Source organism: Periophthalmus magnuspinnatus, chromosome 22 (assembly GCF_009829125.3).
Source record: "Periophthalmus magnuspinnatus isolate fPerMag1 chromosome 22, fPerMag1.2.pri, whole genome shotgun sequence".
NCBI lineage: Eukaryota > Metazoa > Chordata > Actinopteri > Gobiiformes > Gobiidae > Periophthalmus > Periophthalmus magnuspinnatus.
Window position 1 is genome coordinate 23572033 of NC_047147.1, and position 15515 is coordinate 23587547.

The window sequence follows — 15515 nt, forward strand, 5'->3', positions numbered from 1 at the left end:
CCAAAGTGTTAATTATCAAGAGGCTGAAGACCAGGATCCACTGCTGAGGTGGCTGACACCTTCAATGTGTCCCAGCGTCAAATACAAAGAATAAGAAAAAGATCTGAAAAGACTGGAGATGTTTTGGACAAGCCCAGGTCCGGCAGACCCCGCAAGGCAACTGCTCGGGAGGACCATTTTTTGATTTGAAAATCCAAGGCCAGCCCCTTTTCCACTGCAGCAGAGCTCCACCAGACCTCGTCACCTCAAGTCCCTGTGTCAACCAGAACAGTTTGTAGAATTCTGTCTTGAAATGGCCTCCATGGTTGAATCAATGCACAGAAACCAGCACTAAACAAAAGGCAATTAAAAAAACGTGTGGCATTTGCCAAGGCCCACAGTCTGCTAAAAGGATGGACACTGGAAAAGTGGCAGAAGGTGGATTTCACAGATGAATCCTCGGTTGAATTACATCACAGCCGCCGCAAATATTGTAGATCTACTGGAGCCCGCATGGATCCAAGATTCACCCAGAAAACTTAACTTTGGTGGCAGAAAAATCATGGTCTGGGGTTACATCCAGTATGGGGGTGTGCGAGACATTTGCAGGGTGGAAGGCAATATCAATAGCCTAAAATATCGAGAAGTATCAGCTACCTCTTACATTCTCAACCATAAAAGGGGTCAAATTTTGCAGCAGATGGTGCTCCATCGCATACTTCTATCTCTACATCAAAGTTCCTCAAGGCGAAGATCAAGGTGCTCCAGGACTGGCCAGCCCAGTCACCAGACATGAACATCATTGAGCATGTCTGGGGTAGAATGAAAGAGGAAGCATGGAAGGCAAAACCAAAGAATCTTAATGAACTCTGGGAGAAGTAAGACTGCTTTCTTTGCTATTCCTGATGACTTCATCAACAAATTGCATGAATCATTGTCGAACCGCATGGATGCAGTCCTTCAAGCTCATGGAAGTCATACAAGATATTAAAAATGGATCTCACAGCACCACTACTTAATTCACTGACGTTATGCAACATAATTTTGTATTTCAAGTAAATTATTTGTTCAATTTTCTGTAGGCAACAAAACTTTTGTCTTGCCAAAATCTGACCTTTCTGTGTTTGTTAAATGATCAATCTTTCTTCAGTGAAGCAAATTTATTTTAGTATATTGAGCATAATTTGGGAGGGTTTTAACTTTCATATGAGACATTTCTAAGACCAATCGATTAATTTAAAGTCAGGTTATAAGCTTTTGTTTCTACAAAATGGATAAGCGATAAGACTTTTGTCAGGGACTGTACTACAGATTCATTATACATCAAAGTACATCACCAAAAAGATTTTCTGGAGAAACTTGAGTCAGACGAAGAACCGTGGACTGTGTACAATATATAACCAGAGAAATACAGTGGGTACGGAAAGTATTCAGACCCCCTTAAATTTTTCAGTCTTTGTTATATTGCAGCCATTTGGTAAAATCATTTAAGTTCATTTTTGTCCTCATTAATGTACACCCAGCACCTCATATTGACAGAGAAACATGAAATTGTTAAAATTTTTGCAGAAAGAAAAACTTGAATATCACACGGCCATAAGTATTCAGACCCTTTGCTGTGACCCTCATATATTCAACGCGGGTGCTGTCCATTTCTTCTGATCATCCTTCAGATGGTTCTACACCTTCACTGGAGTCCAGCTGTGTTTGATTAAACCGATTGGATTAGAAAGGCCACACACCTGTCTATATAAGACCGTACAGCTCACAGTGCAGGTCAGAGCAAATGAGAATCATGAGATCAAAGGAACTTCCTCAAGAGCTCAGAGACAGAATTGTGGCAAGGCACAGATTTGGCCAAGGTTACAAAAACAATTCTGCTCACTTAAGTTTCCTAAGAGCCCAGTGGCCTCCATAATCCTTAAATGGAAGACGGTTCAGGTGACCAGAACCCTTCCTAAACCTGGCCGTGTGGCCAAACTGAGCCATCGGGGGAAAAGAGCCTTGGTGAGAGAGGTAAAGAAGAACTCAAAGATCACTGTGGCTGAGCTCCAGAGATACAGAAGATGTGAGAAAATTCTAGAAAGTCAACCATCACTGCAGCCCTCCACCAGTCGGGGCTTTATGGCAGAGTGGCCCAACAGAAGCCTCTCCTCAGTGCAAGACACATGAAAGCCCGCATGGAGTTTGCTAAAAAACACCTGACTTCAAGATGGTCTGATGAGAACAAGGTAGAACTTTTTGGCTGTAATTCTAAGCGGTACGTGTGGAGAAAACCAGGCACTGCTCATCATCTGTCCAATACAGTCCCAACAGTGATGCATGGTGGTGGCAGCATCATGCTGTGGAGGTGTTTTTCAGCTGCAGGGACAGGATGACTGGTTACAATTGAAGGAAAGATGAATGTGGCCAAGTACAGGGATATCCTGGACGAAAACCTTCTCCAGAGTGCTCAGGACCTCAGACTGGGCCGAAGGTTCACCTCCCCAACAAGACAATGACCCTAAGCACAAAGCTAAAATAATGAAGGAGTGGCTTCAGGACAACTCTGACTGTTCTTGAATGGCCCAGCCAGAGCCCTGACTTGAACCCAATTGAGCATCTCTGGAGAGACCTGAAAACGGCTGTCCACCAACATTCACCATCGAACCTGACAGAACTGGAGAGGATCCAGGAGTGAAAAACTTGCATCATTTCCAAATACTGGGTCTGAATAGTTATGGTCGTGTGATATTTCAGTTTTTCCTCTTTTAATAATTCTGCAAAAATTTCAACAATTGTGCGTTTCTCTGTCAATATGGGGTGCTGTGTGTACATTAATGAGGAAAAAAAAAATTTTCATTTTAGCAAATGGCTGCAATATAACAAAGAGTGAAAAATTTAAGGGGGCCTGAATACTTTCCATACAAACTGTATATACAGTCTATGGCATGAACCCATCACATCCACTTCATAAACAAGAAAACTGTTGACGACCGTCTGCGTTTGAATGGTTCTTACAGTGTGCCTCTCATAATCGGAATCTTTAAAAACCCAACTGCTCCAACAGGGGTCTATTGATCTCATATCCAATAAAGGGCAAAGGGAATCTGGAGAAAGGGAGGTGGTGTCTGGGGGAATGGGAGGAGTCGTCGAGTGGAAGGGAGGAGTCTAGGGAGTGGGAGGAGGAAGGAGTCTGGAGAGAGGGTGAAGGAATCTGGAGACAAAGGTGTTGTCTGGGGAGTAGGAGAAGTCTGGGGAGAAAGGAATTGTCGGGGAACAAAGACATGACAATTTTATTTTTAACTCACTTTTTTATTTAAAACTTTTTTCTATCAGAATCTACATTGGTGTTTTTGTGATTATCAAAGCTCAATTTGTCAAATTTTCATAAAAAAACAATCTCAAACAGTGTTCTCCAGCGAGCGTCAAACTGCTGACCACATGTTCAGATGTTTGCCTAAACCACTCTGGTGTATCAAACCTGTGTTCATATTTATCATTATACTTCAGTTCAGTTTGAGTTTGTGAAGAAAAGTATAAAAATACACAAGTATTTGTAAGTTGCAAAACTGTGCCTCTCTGTCACCAACAGAACACTACAGAGAATACTCCAGAATACTCAAACAGAAAGATGAAGTTTAAAGCTTCATGTCTCTAAATAAAGGCAATGTCTTTTATTTGTATTTTAAGTCTAATCACAACTATTGTGTCATTGTTTATGTTATGGTTGCTAGGTAACATACCTCTACATGGGTCACATCTGTCGCTTGTGTCCAGGCATTTACATTATAACTTTCACCAAAATGGTCAAACTAGAAAAGACAAGGCAACATTTTAATTCTTAAATCTAATGATGTTAATTTGTTTTAGAGAAATTAGTTTAATCTGTCACAGACACGCTGACCGAGATACTACGGATGCTCTGACCCTCGGCTGGGACTTCTTTCAGGCAAACTCATTTGTGACGCAAGTTGGGTCTGATGTAAACACATCTTTAGTTTCAGAAACATTCAGACTTAAACATGTTCTGACACTTTTAAAAAAGACAATATTTTACATTTCGCACTAAAATTCTGACGCAGTACCATTCATGTCCTCTAGGGTCAGGAGATGAGCTTATTTACACCAAACCCAAAGACCAAGTCCAGGATCGAGACCATCCAGGATTCAAGTCTGGTCTATGGTCTAGACCAGGACTTTACAGGTTCCTTTTGATATATACAGTCTGAGCTGGTGATGAAGTTGTGTTTTAGTCCCTGGTCCAGTCCGGATTTTGATCCAGTCTTAGTCCCAGTCTAGCGCTGTCCTGTGTATGCTCTGAACCAGGAGGTGACAGAAGCTGCAGCAGACGAGATCATTCCTCCAGTGTGAGCTGAGGGCTGAGAGACCTGCAGAGCACTCTGGGACAGGTCCATGGGCTGGGGACAAGAACAGGCATCAGGGCTAAATATGTCACATTATACTACACTATAAGATGCACACAGAGCACTCTGGGACAGGTCTGCAAATAATACTGCATAGCACAGTAGTTCTTGCAGTAGTAGTACTATAGTACCTGAGAGGGTATATCACAGAATCTGGGTGAGGGCACAGTCTCCCAGTCTGTGCCCAGGTCTGTCTCTTCGTCTGTGACTGCATCTTCTCCGCTCTCCTCTAGAGGGCCACCCTCCGGCTCCAGGAACTCCATGGACTCCTCCAGACCCCCATAGACCTCGAACGGACCCGTCCTGCAACCGAGACCAGACCAAAGCTTGGGTCAGAACCAGGTCCAGACCAGAATCAGAGCTGAGGTGAGACTCCCTCACAGTGATATTTGAGAGACAGAGGAGCGCTGTGCACATCCCTCATGTTTAAAGGTGTTATATACACATATGTTATATAGACAGGCGTCAGGTGCGGCTCACCTGCCCAGGTGCTGGTTGGCAGGAGACACAAGGAACATGAGGTTCCTCAGAGTATGGTGAGGGTGGAGTTTCTCACTGTCCACCAACTGTAACACAAACACACATACCAGGAGTCATTAAACCAAATCAAAAACAGAACCAACACACAGCAGAGGCAAATTGTATGAAAGACATGAACATCTCCTCAGCCCAGAGCACAGAGGAGCACTTGTTTTGTTTTTTTGTACAGGGAGAGGCAGAGGAGCGGCAGAGGATAGGCAGATGGGAGGCAGAGGGGTGCTTGTTTTGTGTACAGGGAGAGACAGAAGAGGCAGAAGGGCATTTGCTGTGTGTACAGGGAGAGACAAGGGTGCTTGTTTTGTGCACAAGAAGAGAGGAGAGGCAGAGGAACACTTGTTTTGTGTACAGGGAGAGGCAGAGGGGTGCTTGTCTCGTGCAAAGGGAGAGGCAGAGGAGCGCTTGTTTTGTGTACAGAGAGAGGCAGAGGGGCACTTGTTTTGTACCTGGGAGAAGCACAGGTGCAGGACGTTGGTGTTGAGTTTGTTCAGAGCTCTGGTGAATCTGTATCTGCTCAGGTTCTCTCCACAGAACTCACTGCGACAAAACAGACAGCCATCATAAGAGGAACATCCAAGAAGACACAGGCACAAGGTCCACTCTCCAACCACACAACATCATCTGGGAGAGCATCTGACACACCCATAACATTTGCAGACTAACTAGAGACATTTGACCTGCCTCCATCTCAGTCTAACACTACAGGGATACTGGAGGATGGAAGGACATTTGACATACTGGGCATACATGAGCATGGGAGGGCATCTGACACACAGAAGAATGCAGTCCCACCTGTGGCACAGCTTCTTGGGTAGGTTGATGTCCAGGATGTGGGAGAGGATGGAGGTGAGTTGGGTGGTGTAGCAGAGCGCTGCGCTGATGGTGTGAACCGGGTTCAACGGCTCCAACTCTGAAACAAAATAGGATTTTATGGTCAGAATGAGCCTGACAGCAGCAGTTACAAAGAGAGGGGCCATACTTTTTACATAGTAAGTGAAATGGAGCCGAAGTGCACCCATGATGACTTTCTGTTTGGAACGCAGCGTCTAGCAGGTTAGCTATGTCCAGAGATATAGACAGTCTATGGGCTCGCCTGACTGCAGTAGGTTAGTCCTGAAGCTCACCTGGTTCTGGGGCGGCAGGGGTGGGGCCTGTTGCCTGGGGGGCGGTCCCTGGGCTGTAATAGGCGGAGCAGTCCCCGTTGCTAGGCAGGTGCACAGAGGGACAGGTTATGCTGATGGACGTGTCTCCATTTTGATCGTCCCAAATCCAACGTCCAGAGAGATACGTTGTCCTACGAGCTTCTGCCAGCTCACTCACTGTGCCCACAGAGTCCTCCTCCCTACAAGACCAGGTTTAGAATAGGGTTAGCCCAAGGTTAGACCGGGGCTAGACCAGGGTTAGACCAGGGTTAGACCAGGGTTAGACCAGGGTTAGACCAGGGTTAGACCAGGGTTAGACCAGGGTTAGACCAGGGTTAGACCAGGGTTAGACCAGGGTTAGACCAGGGTTAGACCAGGGTTAGACCAGGGTTAGACCAGGGTTAGACCCCTCCAGAGACTAAACCAGTGACTACTTTTGAAATCTTAACTATTGACCACATCTGGATGAATGAGGAATTACACAAACAAGTCGAGATCCTTACTGCGTTACCTGCTCAATTCCTGCACTACCTGCTCTGGTTCCTGCATTACCTGCTTGAGAGCTTGTCCTCTTGCAGGCTGAAGATGTGGCTAGTGAGCTCTTGGACATGGGTTCTTCGGGCTTGGCTCAATTGCTCCAGGCGTGAGGTCAGATCTTTGGAGCGTTTGTCCTTTAGGTCACTCAGGCGTTTGTTATGCCGCTCGATTTTGTCCCGTTTTTCCTGATGGCGCCCGGCTCTTCTCTGGAGACGCTGCACCTCCTCCTGAGAACGGGACAGGAGATCCACATCTGAGGAATAGCAGGAAGGGAGGGGTTAAGGGTCAAACAGCAGCTGGAGTAGTAGTAATAGTAGTAATAGTACTAGCAACCAGTCCCTTCCACATTGTTTGAATCCAGAAGTGTCTGTAATCATACAATAGAGACTTCACAGTGACATCATGCTGGGGGTGTTCTACATGTGTCTCTATGGTGGAATGTTCAGCAGTTACCATGTTGACATAGTGCACACTTTAGCAAAGACTTTCAAAATAGTCTTAAAGTCATCTGAAAACGATACAATATGGATTTAGGGGCCCAACATGTTCAGGAGCCTGTGATCATGGTCCTGTTTCAACAAAAAGGTGACAGTGGCTAATGCTAGCTAGCTTGTGATTAATGTTATTTAAGAGGGACAAATAACAGCAGAAATCAGCTCACTGATTGTACTTCAGGTAAATCAGTTCTTTATCAAATGGGGTTAAAACAAAGCTAAGATTAAAGTCTAACATGCCTCAGACAGAGCAGTGAATACAGTTTGCAGCTGATAACATCCACATTCTTTGGGATGCCAAGTTTCAACATAGCGTGAAAAACCTCCGTCCTAACCAGAACTGGTCCGACCACATTTGTCTCACGTGACTCTCAAATACAGACAATGTCTCCTCTCCAAAACTATCACTCAGAACTAAATCTCTCACTTATTTTACCTGACATAAACAAGAGTTTGGTGCTTCAGAATCTGCTACTACTACTACAGTGCTTGGTGCTGTAGTAGTAGTAGCAGCAGCAGGAGTTGTAATAGTAGTATATAGTTAAAATACCGTTCTTGAGTTGTTCGTTGCCCAAAGCCACAGCCTCCTTCAGCTGCTGGATCCTCCCTTTAGACGACATCACCTTCCACTTCTGAGAAACATACATTTACAGAAATAGAGATTAGAGCTGGAGTATGACCCCAACACCGCCCTCTCCTCTGAGAAAAACATTCAAAATTAAATCAGGCCTATTCTGCAAACTGGAGTTTTCAGAGCTGTAATCATGTTATCGTCACTTCATCATTTACTCATTGCAAATTGTATTTAAGTTGTTTTCACACTGCGACTAGTCAGGCCGACATAAGGGAACATTTGCTCCTAGAGCAGTACTCGTGAACCCAACAGTTGTATTCTGGACTGCAGTAAACAGCCAGTCCAAAAGCTCTTCAAACAGGAGGTCTTGGAGTGGCTCTGCTCGAGCTCTGGAGCTGCTCCACCCACACTCTGGAGAGGGGCGAGTGTGGTGTGAATGCAGTCAGAGCTGCTGTTTGAACTGTTCGTCATGTTCGTGGCTCATGGTGTTTGGAATGGATGATGCACGGTGTATGTGAAGAAGACAGACCCAAAAGTAAAGTAAACAGAACCAAATCTAGAGGCACTGGAGGGCACTCCGCAGAGCCACTAACGTATGAAAACCACTGTGGGGCGCTCTTCAGAGCAGACTGAGCAATTCGTGCATGTTTGTGTATTGATTGTGTAATCACTTATTTTCAAGACACCATTTTTCCAATCTACCGTTTTCGCCTCCACCGGTACACACCCACTGTGATGTACATGCCCACTGTGACATACACTTTGTCCAGTTTTATTTTCTTAATCGGAGATACCCGTAGGACTCTGCAGCGTTTTATAGTCATTTTGGTACACATGAAAAAAAAAAGGTCTGCTTGCTGGTGTGATGTGCAGCTATCCATAGGGGGTGCAGACAGTATGTGGCATTTTGTTGTGATGTTTACGGCGTCATCAGGTTCCACTGGGCACCGCAGTTTTCCAATATGGAAGTCAGAGACCTTGTTGTTTTACATGAATATTGTAATCTAAAATGTACAAATTATAACAATCCACGAGTGTGAGATTAGAACTACAGAGACACAAGAACAATAGGGCTGATTTAAAATAAAGTGACTTTTGTGCAATACTTATGGGATTCGGTCACATGCCATTTTTGAGGACTTTGAGGACTTTTGCCCACTCACTAAATATTATATTCAATCTGAATTATTAACTGTTATGTCTAAGGCCCTCCCTGCGTTTCCCTGTAGAGCTGTAGATGTTTGACCACAGCAGAAGACTCCTCACCCTCTCGTCTGCATGGATCTTCTTGTCCATGGCCTCCATCACTCTGGGACAAAACATTTTTTATGTTAAACTCCATAAAGCACATAAAACCAGTTCTGAATTCATAAACAGTAGACCCATCAGAAACTTGCCTCCGCAGAAGCACTTCCTTCTCCTCCCTCAGCTTCTTCAGACGCTCCACTTTCTCTGAGTATCTGAGAAAAAATAATTAAAATGAGCAGATTTAATTCTTCCAGACTCATGTCTTGCATGAACCGAACCTTGACAATGATAGAAACATAAAATGTGTTCACTTTTTTTTTTTCCTTATTTGGACAGCCTTTATTTACTAGCGGTGCTCTGGGTACATATTTGGACTCTCCTCTGTCCTGAATGTGGACGGGATCAGAGGGACAGTTATTTTGGGCTTTTGAGAACAGACTGACTCTGGATTCACTGATGACAGAAAGTGTGTGTGTGTATCAGATTAAAATTAATAAAAATTACCATACCCTCTTCACCTTTCACCTACAGAAGCCTCAACCCCCTATGCACAAAAACAACATTCAACTGAACAAACCATCCTATTACCTCTCCTCCCCAGGCCTGTCCTCCCCCTACCACCTAGTCTGACCTCTCTGTCCCTCCTCCCCCTTCTCCATTGCCCTTTTCCCAGTGGTCTCACCCCTGTCCCCCCTCTCTTCTTTCCCACTGGTCACTTCTCCTCCGCTCCACCCTGGTCTCACCCCTCTGTCCTCCCCCTCCTCTTTCCCACTGGTCTCACCCCTCTGTCCTCCCCCTCCTCTTTCCCACTGCTCTCACCCCTCTGTCCTCCCCCTCCTCTTTCCCACTGGTCTCACCCCTCTGTCCTCCCCCTCCTCTTTCCCACTGCTCTCACCCCTCTGTCCTCCCCCTCCTCTTTCCCACTGCTCTCACCCCTCTGTCCTCCCCCTCCTCTTTCCCACTGGTCTCACCCCTCTGTCCTCCCCCTCCTCTTTCCCACTGCTCTCACCCCTCTGTCCTCCCCCTCCTCTTTCCCACTGGTCTCACCCCTCTGTCCTCCCCCTCCTCTTTCCTCCTGGTCTCACCCCTCTGTCCTCCCCCGGTCTCACCTCTCTGTCCCGCGGCCGTTCAGGTGCACAAAGTCCCCAGTCTGGACGCAGCGGGCGCAGGTCAGTCTCCTCCGGGACGTCCCGCAGAGAGGACACCGCTCCACAGCCACGCACAGACCCTCCGCGTCATCCACGGACTCCGCGAGCAGGCATCGCAGCGGCCCGGCCAGAGGTGGCCTGTCCCCGGTGAGAGGAGTTCTGTCCCCGGTGAAAGGTCCCGGGAGAGGCGGCCGGTCCAGAGGCACGGAGGGTCTGTCCGCGGACACTGCCGGTCTATCCACGGGCAGAGGAGGCCTGTCTGCGACCGCGGGGGCAGCGCGCTCCGGGGGCAGCGCCATGGAGCTAAGCTAACGGCTAACGCTGACTCACAGAGACATACCCGCGGAAAACACCCAATAAACCTCGGATCTCCCGCGTCCTACCGCCGCATCCCGGTGACACTCCGAGCCTGCGGTTGGTTACGGAGGTGATGTGTCAGAATGTACAGTTTAAAGGCCTTAAACCAAGTAAAACCAAGCTAACCCTCAGCAGAGGTCTCAGGCTCGGGTTTGTTTTGATGAGCGCGTGAGCCCGCCTCTTCCGGTTTACCCCAAACGTGACACTTGTTTACGATCCGACGTCACGCTGTGGGCGGGTCTTCTAGTTTAAAAACACTTTCATATTTTGATTACATTTATTCCAAATTATTTCTTTTGGCATAAGACCAAAGCGTAACGACTTATAACACTACTCAGAATGATATTTTATAAAACATTTAGCACCATTATTTGGAATTTTTGTTTTAACATATTCTTTATAGATTTTCCAGTCTTTTCTCCTTTTCAAAATAAAACTCTTAAATACAGTCCATATTTACAGAGGTCAGGAGTCACTGTTTCCTGAAACCACGAAGGATGGGGTAGATATTCTCAAAAGCCTCGTAGATCTCCTCTCGCTCCTTCGCTCCTGGAACAACAGATGCCAAACTTTAATGCTACTCGAGTAATATATCGTACAGTGTAACAGTACTCCTACTCAAGTAAAAGTTGTGCTTCCTCTTCCCACTGTAAGTGAGTCTTAAGTGACTGGAGCTTTATGTAACAATATGAAATTATTTGAACATCTGTGTTTCTGGATCCTTCAGATATGATCTAGTTTGGATAATTTTTGTGTCTGTTTGAAAATACCGCATTTTGTGGCTTATTTCATAGTAGTTTTCACCAAATACATTATTCTTACTTCATTCATTTGTAGTAGTAGTAGTCGTGGAGCACTACTTTCATTTTTTGCACTTTACATATTGCACATCTCATTCTACCCCAATAGCTTTTGCACCTTTTATATGGAACATCATCTTCCTCAAGTTTCCTTCTTGTATATGCTTGCTGTTGTTCATGTCTATTTACTGTTGATGCATGTGTACACTTTATGTCATGAGTGTGTATGTGTGTGAGTTTAGTTAAATTGCACATTTGGAGTCCAGTGGAACACAATTTCAGTCCTCCGTGTAATGTCTGTTGCATAGTGAATTGACAATAAAGTATACTTTGAACTTGTATTTTGTACTACTTGTGTAAAACTGTAATGCAGTAAAAATACTCGTAGTGTGCATATTTCTACCCCCTCTGTAGTACTGTAATACTTTATATGCAGTGACATAGTGACATTAAAGAGCAGATACCAGTGAGGACGACTTTCCCTGAGACAAAGATGAGCAGGACGATGCGCGGCTTCACCATTCTGTAGATCAGACCTGGGAACAGCTCTGGCTCATAGCTGTCACACAAACATCAACATCAAACCCTCCAAGTCCTACTACTACTACTGCAGCTACGATAGTAGTAGTAATTGCAGTAGCAGTAGTAGTATTTGGAGGAGTAGTAGTAGTTGTACCTGCTGAACTGCTGGTGTGTGAGGACCAGGCCCTCCAGACGGATGGGGAAGCAGACGTCACAGGAGGCCACCATATTCTGGATCTTAAAGTCAAGGAACCGAGCCGGAAACCCGAGCTTCTGCACCACACGAGCGTATTTACGAGCAGCCAGACGAGACTGTTCCTCACTGACAGACAACAACAGGGACTGAGCCGGGACCGAGCCGGGACCGAGCCTGGGACTGAGCCTGGGACCGAGCCTGGGACCAGTTGGGATTTGGTGGGTGGGTTAGGTGAGAGATGTTACCTTTTGGCTCCAGTGCAGACCATCTTCCCGGAGCTGAAGATCAGAGCTGTGGTCCTGGGCTCCCTGATTCTCATGATCACTGCAGCAAACCTCTGGAAAAGACCAAACCACCATTATATAGACCACCAAACCCCAACCCCACCGACACAACCTCTGTTACTCAAGTTAGACTTTAATCTGAGCTTTGTTTCAATACAAACTGACCAAGAAATTACTTATCTGAAGTACAACAGATGAATAACATTACAATCACAAGCATTAGCCAACAGTTTTTCAGTTAGTCACTCTCAACTCCTAAACAGGACCAGTCCCCAATCCAGTCCCGTACCTTAGGGTTGTATTCTGCGTTCCGCGCCTGCAGAGCGATGAATTTGAGATCCAAAGGGCAGCCCAGGTTCACCGTGGAAACAATGTTTCTAAAAAATATTGTTAAATTCACTTCTCAAGGCCTTTTAAAGCACGCTCAGACTCACTGTAAAAACTGTAGATTTAAATGTTTAAATCAGACCTGTTCTTCAAACTGTTCTGTTCAGATCCTTAACCATGTTCTAGTCGTTTCTTCTCACTGAGGCTCTGAAGTTGTATTTGGAGTGATTAATGTTTGAGTAATCTTTAATCTCTTATTTTCAAGACGCCATTTTGTCAATCTACCCCTGTTTTCACCTCCCCCAGTACACGCCCACAGTGATGTACACGCCCACAGTGATGTACACGCCCACAGTGATGTACACGCCCACAGTGATGTACACGCCCACAGTGATGTACACGCCCACAGTGATGTACACACTTCCTTCTCCAGTTTTATTTTTTAATCGGTGATACTCGTAGGATTCGGAAGCGTTGTGTAGTCATTTTGGTACAAATGAAAAAAAAAAAAAGGGCTGCTCACTAATGTGATGTGCAGCTATCCATAGGGAGCGCAAACATGAATTTGCTTTAGATGAATATCATACTTTAAAATGTGTAAATTCTAACAATGATCCATGGGTGTCACAGATTAGAACTATAGAGGCACAAGAACAATAGGGCTGATTTAATTATTTTTAAAATGTAACAAGTAAAACTATCTCAGTCCTAGTTTTTCATTCACACAAGCAGCCTTGTCAGCAGAGGGCACAAAGCAGTTTAAATGAGGATAGATGAGATGCTAGTCCGCAAACTGTGTCGCGTGTGGACTAGTGTGAGCGATGCAGGTCTGGTAGGGTCGTTCTTACTGCAGCTGAGGGATGATGCCCGACCTTTCCGTCACTGGGGTCATCGGAGTCATGGGAGTCATGGGAGTCATGGGGGTCATGGGGGTCATGGGGCAGAAGGAAGAACCAAAACCAGGCAGCCCTGTCCCCGGGCTCTGCTCCATGGTCGATGTGGGTAACACCTCTGAAGCATCCTGGGAAATGAAGTCCGAAACCACTCCATTGTCCACAGATGTATTGAGGACTGAAGACTGAGAGGGACCTGCTGCAGAGACTGAGAGAAACAGGGTCTGAACTGGGGCTAAACCAGGTCTGAACCAGGCCCGAACCAGATCTGAACCAGTTCTGAACCAGAACCAAACCAGGAATGAACCAGGTTTGAACCAGGCCTGAACTGGGTCTGAAGCAGGTCTGAACTACGACTGAACCAGATCTGAACGAGAACCAAACCAGGAGTGAACCAGGTTTGAACCAGCACTGAACTGGGTCTGAAGTGGGCCTGAACTGGGTCTAAACCGGGTCTAAACCAGGTCTGAACCAGGTCCTGTCTCTGAACCAGGAACTAAACCAGGGATTAAACCAGGACAAAACCAGGACAAACCTTGGCTGAGCTCATCTGGGAGGAAGCTCAGGTCGAGGTCATCTGTCGCTTCTGTGTTTGGCTCCACCCCCTCCACATGGTGGGCAGTGCTCTGCAGGTCAAACCCCTCCCCCAAACCGAGCCCAGAATCCTGAAAAAAACAACAAAACATACCTGTCAGATACTCTCTTCATCCTCCTTCAGATGTTGTGGTGTGTCAGGTGCCCTCCCAGATGTTGTGGAGTGTCAGATGCCCTCCCAGATGTTGTGGAGTGTCAGATGCCCTCCCAGATGTTGTGGAGTGTCAGATGCCCTCCCAGATGTTGTGGTTGGAGAATGGAGTCTGTCTTGATAAAAATGTTCAGGAAAAAAACTTGTGGATTTGGAGATTTTTCCAGCCTCTTCCCCACATCCTAGTCTGAGGTTTATTTCTAACACGTTTGCGCAAAAGTAAACCAAAGTGAACCAAAGTGAACACTGATCACATGTTTCAAATAAAATCAAAATCTCAGCTCTTTGTCAGATTTCCAATTCCACTCACATTTGCGATCGAGTCATCAAAATACCTCTCCAACGCCGTCTCGTCCATGTTTAGACCATTTTACAGGCCCAGGCTCCAGACCAGGTGAGTCCAATCCCCTAACGAGGAGCTCATCAGTCTCACCTGGAGTGGAGCAGGCACAGGGACCCGAGCATTAGATTTTTTGACTATTTACAGAAAAAAAAAACTGAAAAACAAATGAAAAACATCTTTGCCTTTAAATTGAAATCATGTGACTTGTACGTCTCTTTGCTCTGGGATGTTTCTCCAAAACGTGAATATATAATATTTTTCTGTAAATAGTCAGAAAAGCTAATGTATGCGATTCTGTTTGTGTCACATGACACAAACGCGTTCCTCAGGTCTTGTTCATAATATTTTATTTTATTGGTTTACTTTAACAGGAACCATGTGTGAGGCCATGATCTACTCACAACTGTCCATTTGTGGAGAAAATGCGATTAAAGTTCGTCAGATCGATGCTGTTTTCTGTCGGTTTGAGAGGAACAAATATAACGGGGGGGTTTCAACAGCAACATTGTTTCAAAAACCCAGCGTCAACAGGCCTATTTAAAGCTCCCGCCCAAAGCCAAAGAGCTGTTTTTAAAATGAGACACATTTCTAATTGCATTTCTGAACTAAAAACAGGAGTCCTGTGGAGTCTGAGACCGTGTTTGTGCCGGGCTCAATATATTATGTAATGTCCAAATTATTCGACATTACATAATTCTGTTTTAAGGAAATCAAATCTAGAGCCTTTTTAAAGGATAAAAATATGGAATTTACAATGAATAACGGTTATTTGGCGGCGACATTCTTCATTCTGCGGCCGCACAATGAACCAAAGCTTCTTCTTACCCCGCTGCAACTTAAATGTTCTCTTTCTGTTATTTTCTGTTTTTATATTTGTGGTAACAGAAACCTGCTCAACTTGAAACAAAATGCATGTGTACGTTTACACCTATGACTAAATCCTGCTCCTGTCTGTACCTGCCTACGACCTGCAGGGGGCGCCC

The 15515-nt window shown here is 45.5% G+C and overlaps 2 protein-coding genes across 2 annotated transcripts; both read right to left on the reverse strand.

Moving 5' to 3' along the window:
* Positions 1-3262: 3262 nt before the first annotated feature.
* On the reverse strand, positions 3263-10604 carry atg14 (autophagy related 14). The gene is made up of 11 exons (XM_033988798.2): positions 10027-10604; positions 9067-9129; positions 8936-8978; positions 7646-7727; positions 6617-6854; positions 6047-6264; positions 5715-5832; positions 5369-5459; positions 4866-4951; positions 4517-4688; positions 3263-4379 (listed from the first exon to the last, which is right to left on the reverse strand). The coding sequence occupies exons 1-11, from the start codon at positions 10362-10364 to the stop codon at positions 4257-4259; spliced, it is 1572 nt and encodes a 523-aa protein (XP_033844689.1). The 5' UTR covers positions 10365-10604; the 3' UTR covers positions 3263-4256.
* Positions 10605-10809: 205 nt separating this feature from the next.
* On the reverse strand, positions 10810-14627 carry tbpl2 (TATA box binding protein like 2). Its single transcript, XM_055231046.1, has 8 exons — positions 14500-14627; positions 13980-14109; positions 13400-13652; positions 12514-12601; positions 12186-12277; positions 11899-12066; positions 11687-11781; positions 10810-10971 (listed from the first exon to the last, which is right to left on the reverse strand). The coding sequence occupies exons 1-8, from the start codon at positions 14545-14547 to the stop codon at positions 10895-10897; spliced, it is 951 nt and encodes a 316-aa protein (XP_055087021.1). The 5' UTR covers positions 14548-14627; the 3' UTR covers positions 10810-10894.
* Positions 14628-15515: the final 888 nt, after the last annotated feature.

Bases quoted from the DNA above. Each gene is read 5' to 3' on its own strand.
- atg14 (XM_033988798.2), bottom strand. From the start codon at position 10,364: ATGGCGCTGCCCCCGGAGCGCGCTGCCCCCGCGGTCGCAGACAGGCCT. The intron at 9,130-10,026 runs GTGAGACCGGGG...ATTTTTTCTCAG, and splicing joins AACGGCCGCGGGACAGAGAG to ATACTCAGAGAAAGTGGAGC. The intron at 5,833-6,046 runs GTGAGCTTCAGG...ATTTTGTTTCAG, and splicing joins CCCTGCCGCCCCAGAACCAG to AGTTGGAGCCGTTGAACCCG.
- tbpl2 (XM_055231046.1), bottom strand. From the start codon at position 14,547: ATGGACGAGACGGCGTTGGAGAGGTATTTTGATGACTCGATCGCAAAT. The intron at 12,278-12,513 runs GTACGGGACTGG...GGTCTTTTCCAG, and splicing joins ACGCAGAATACAACCCTAAG to AGGTTTGCTGCAGTGATCAT. The intron at 12,067-12,185 runs GTAACATCTCTC...GTTGTCTGTCAG, and splicing joins GTCTGCACTGGAGCCAAAAG to TGAGGAACAGTCTCGTCTGG.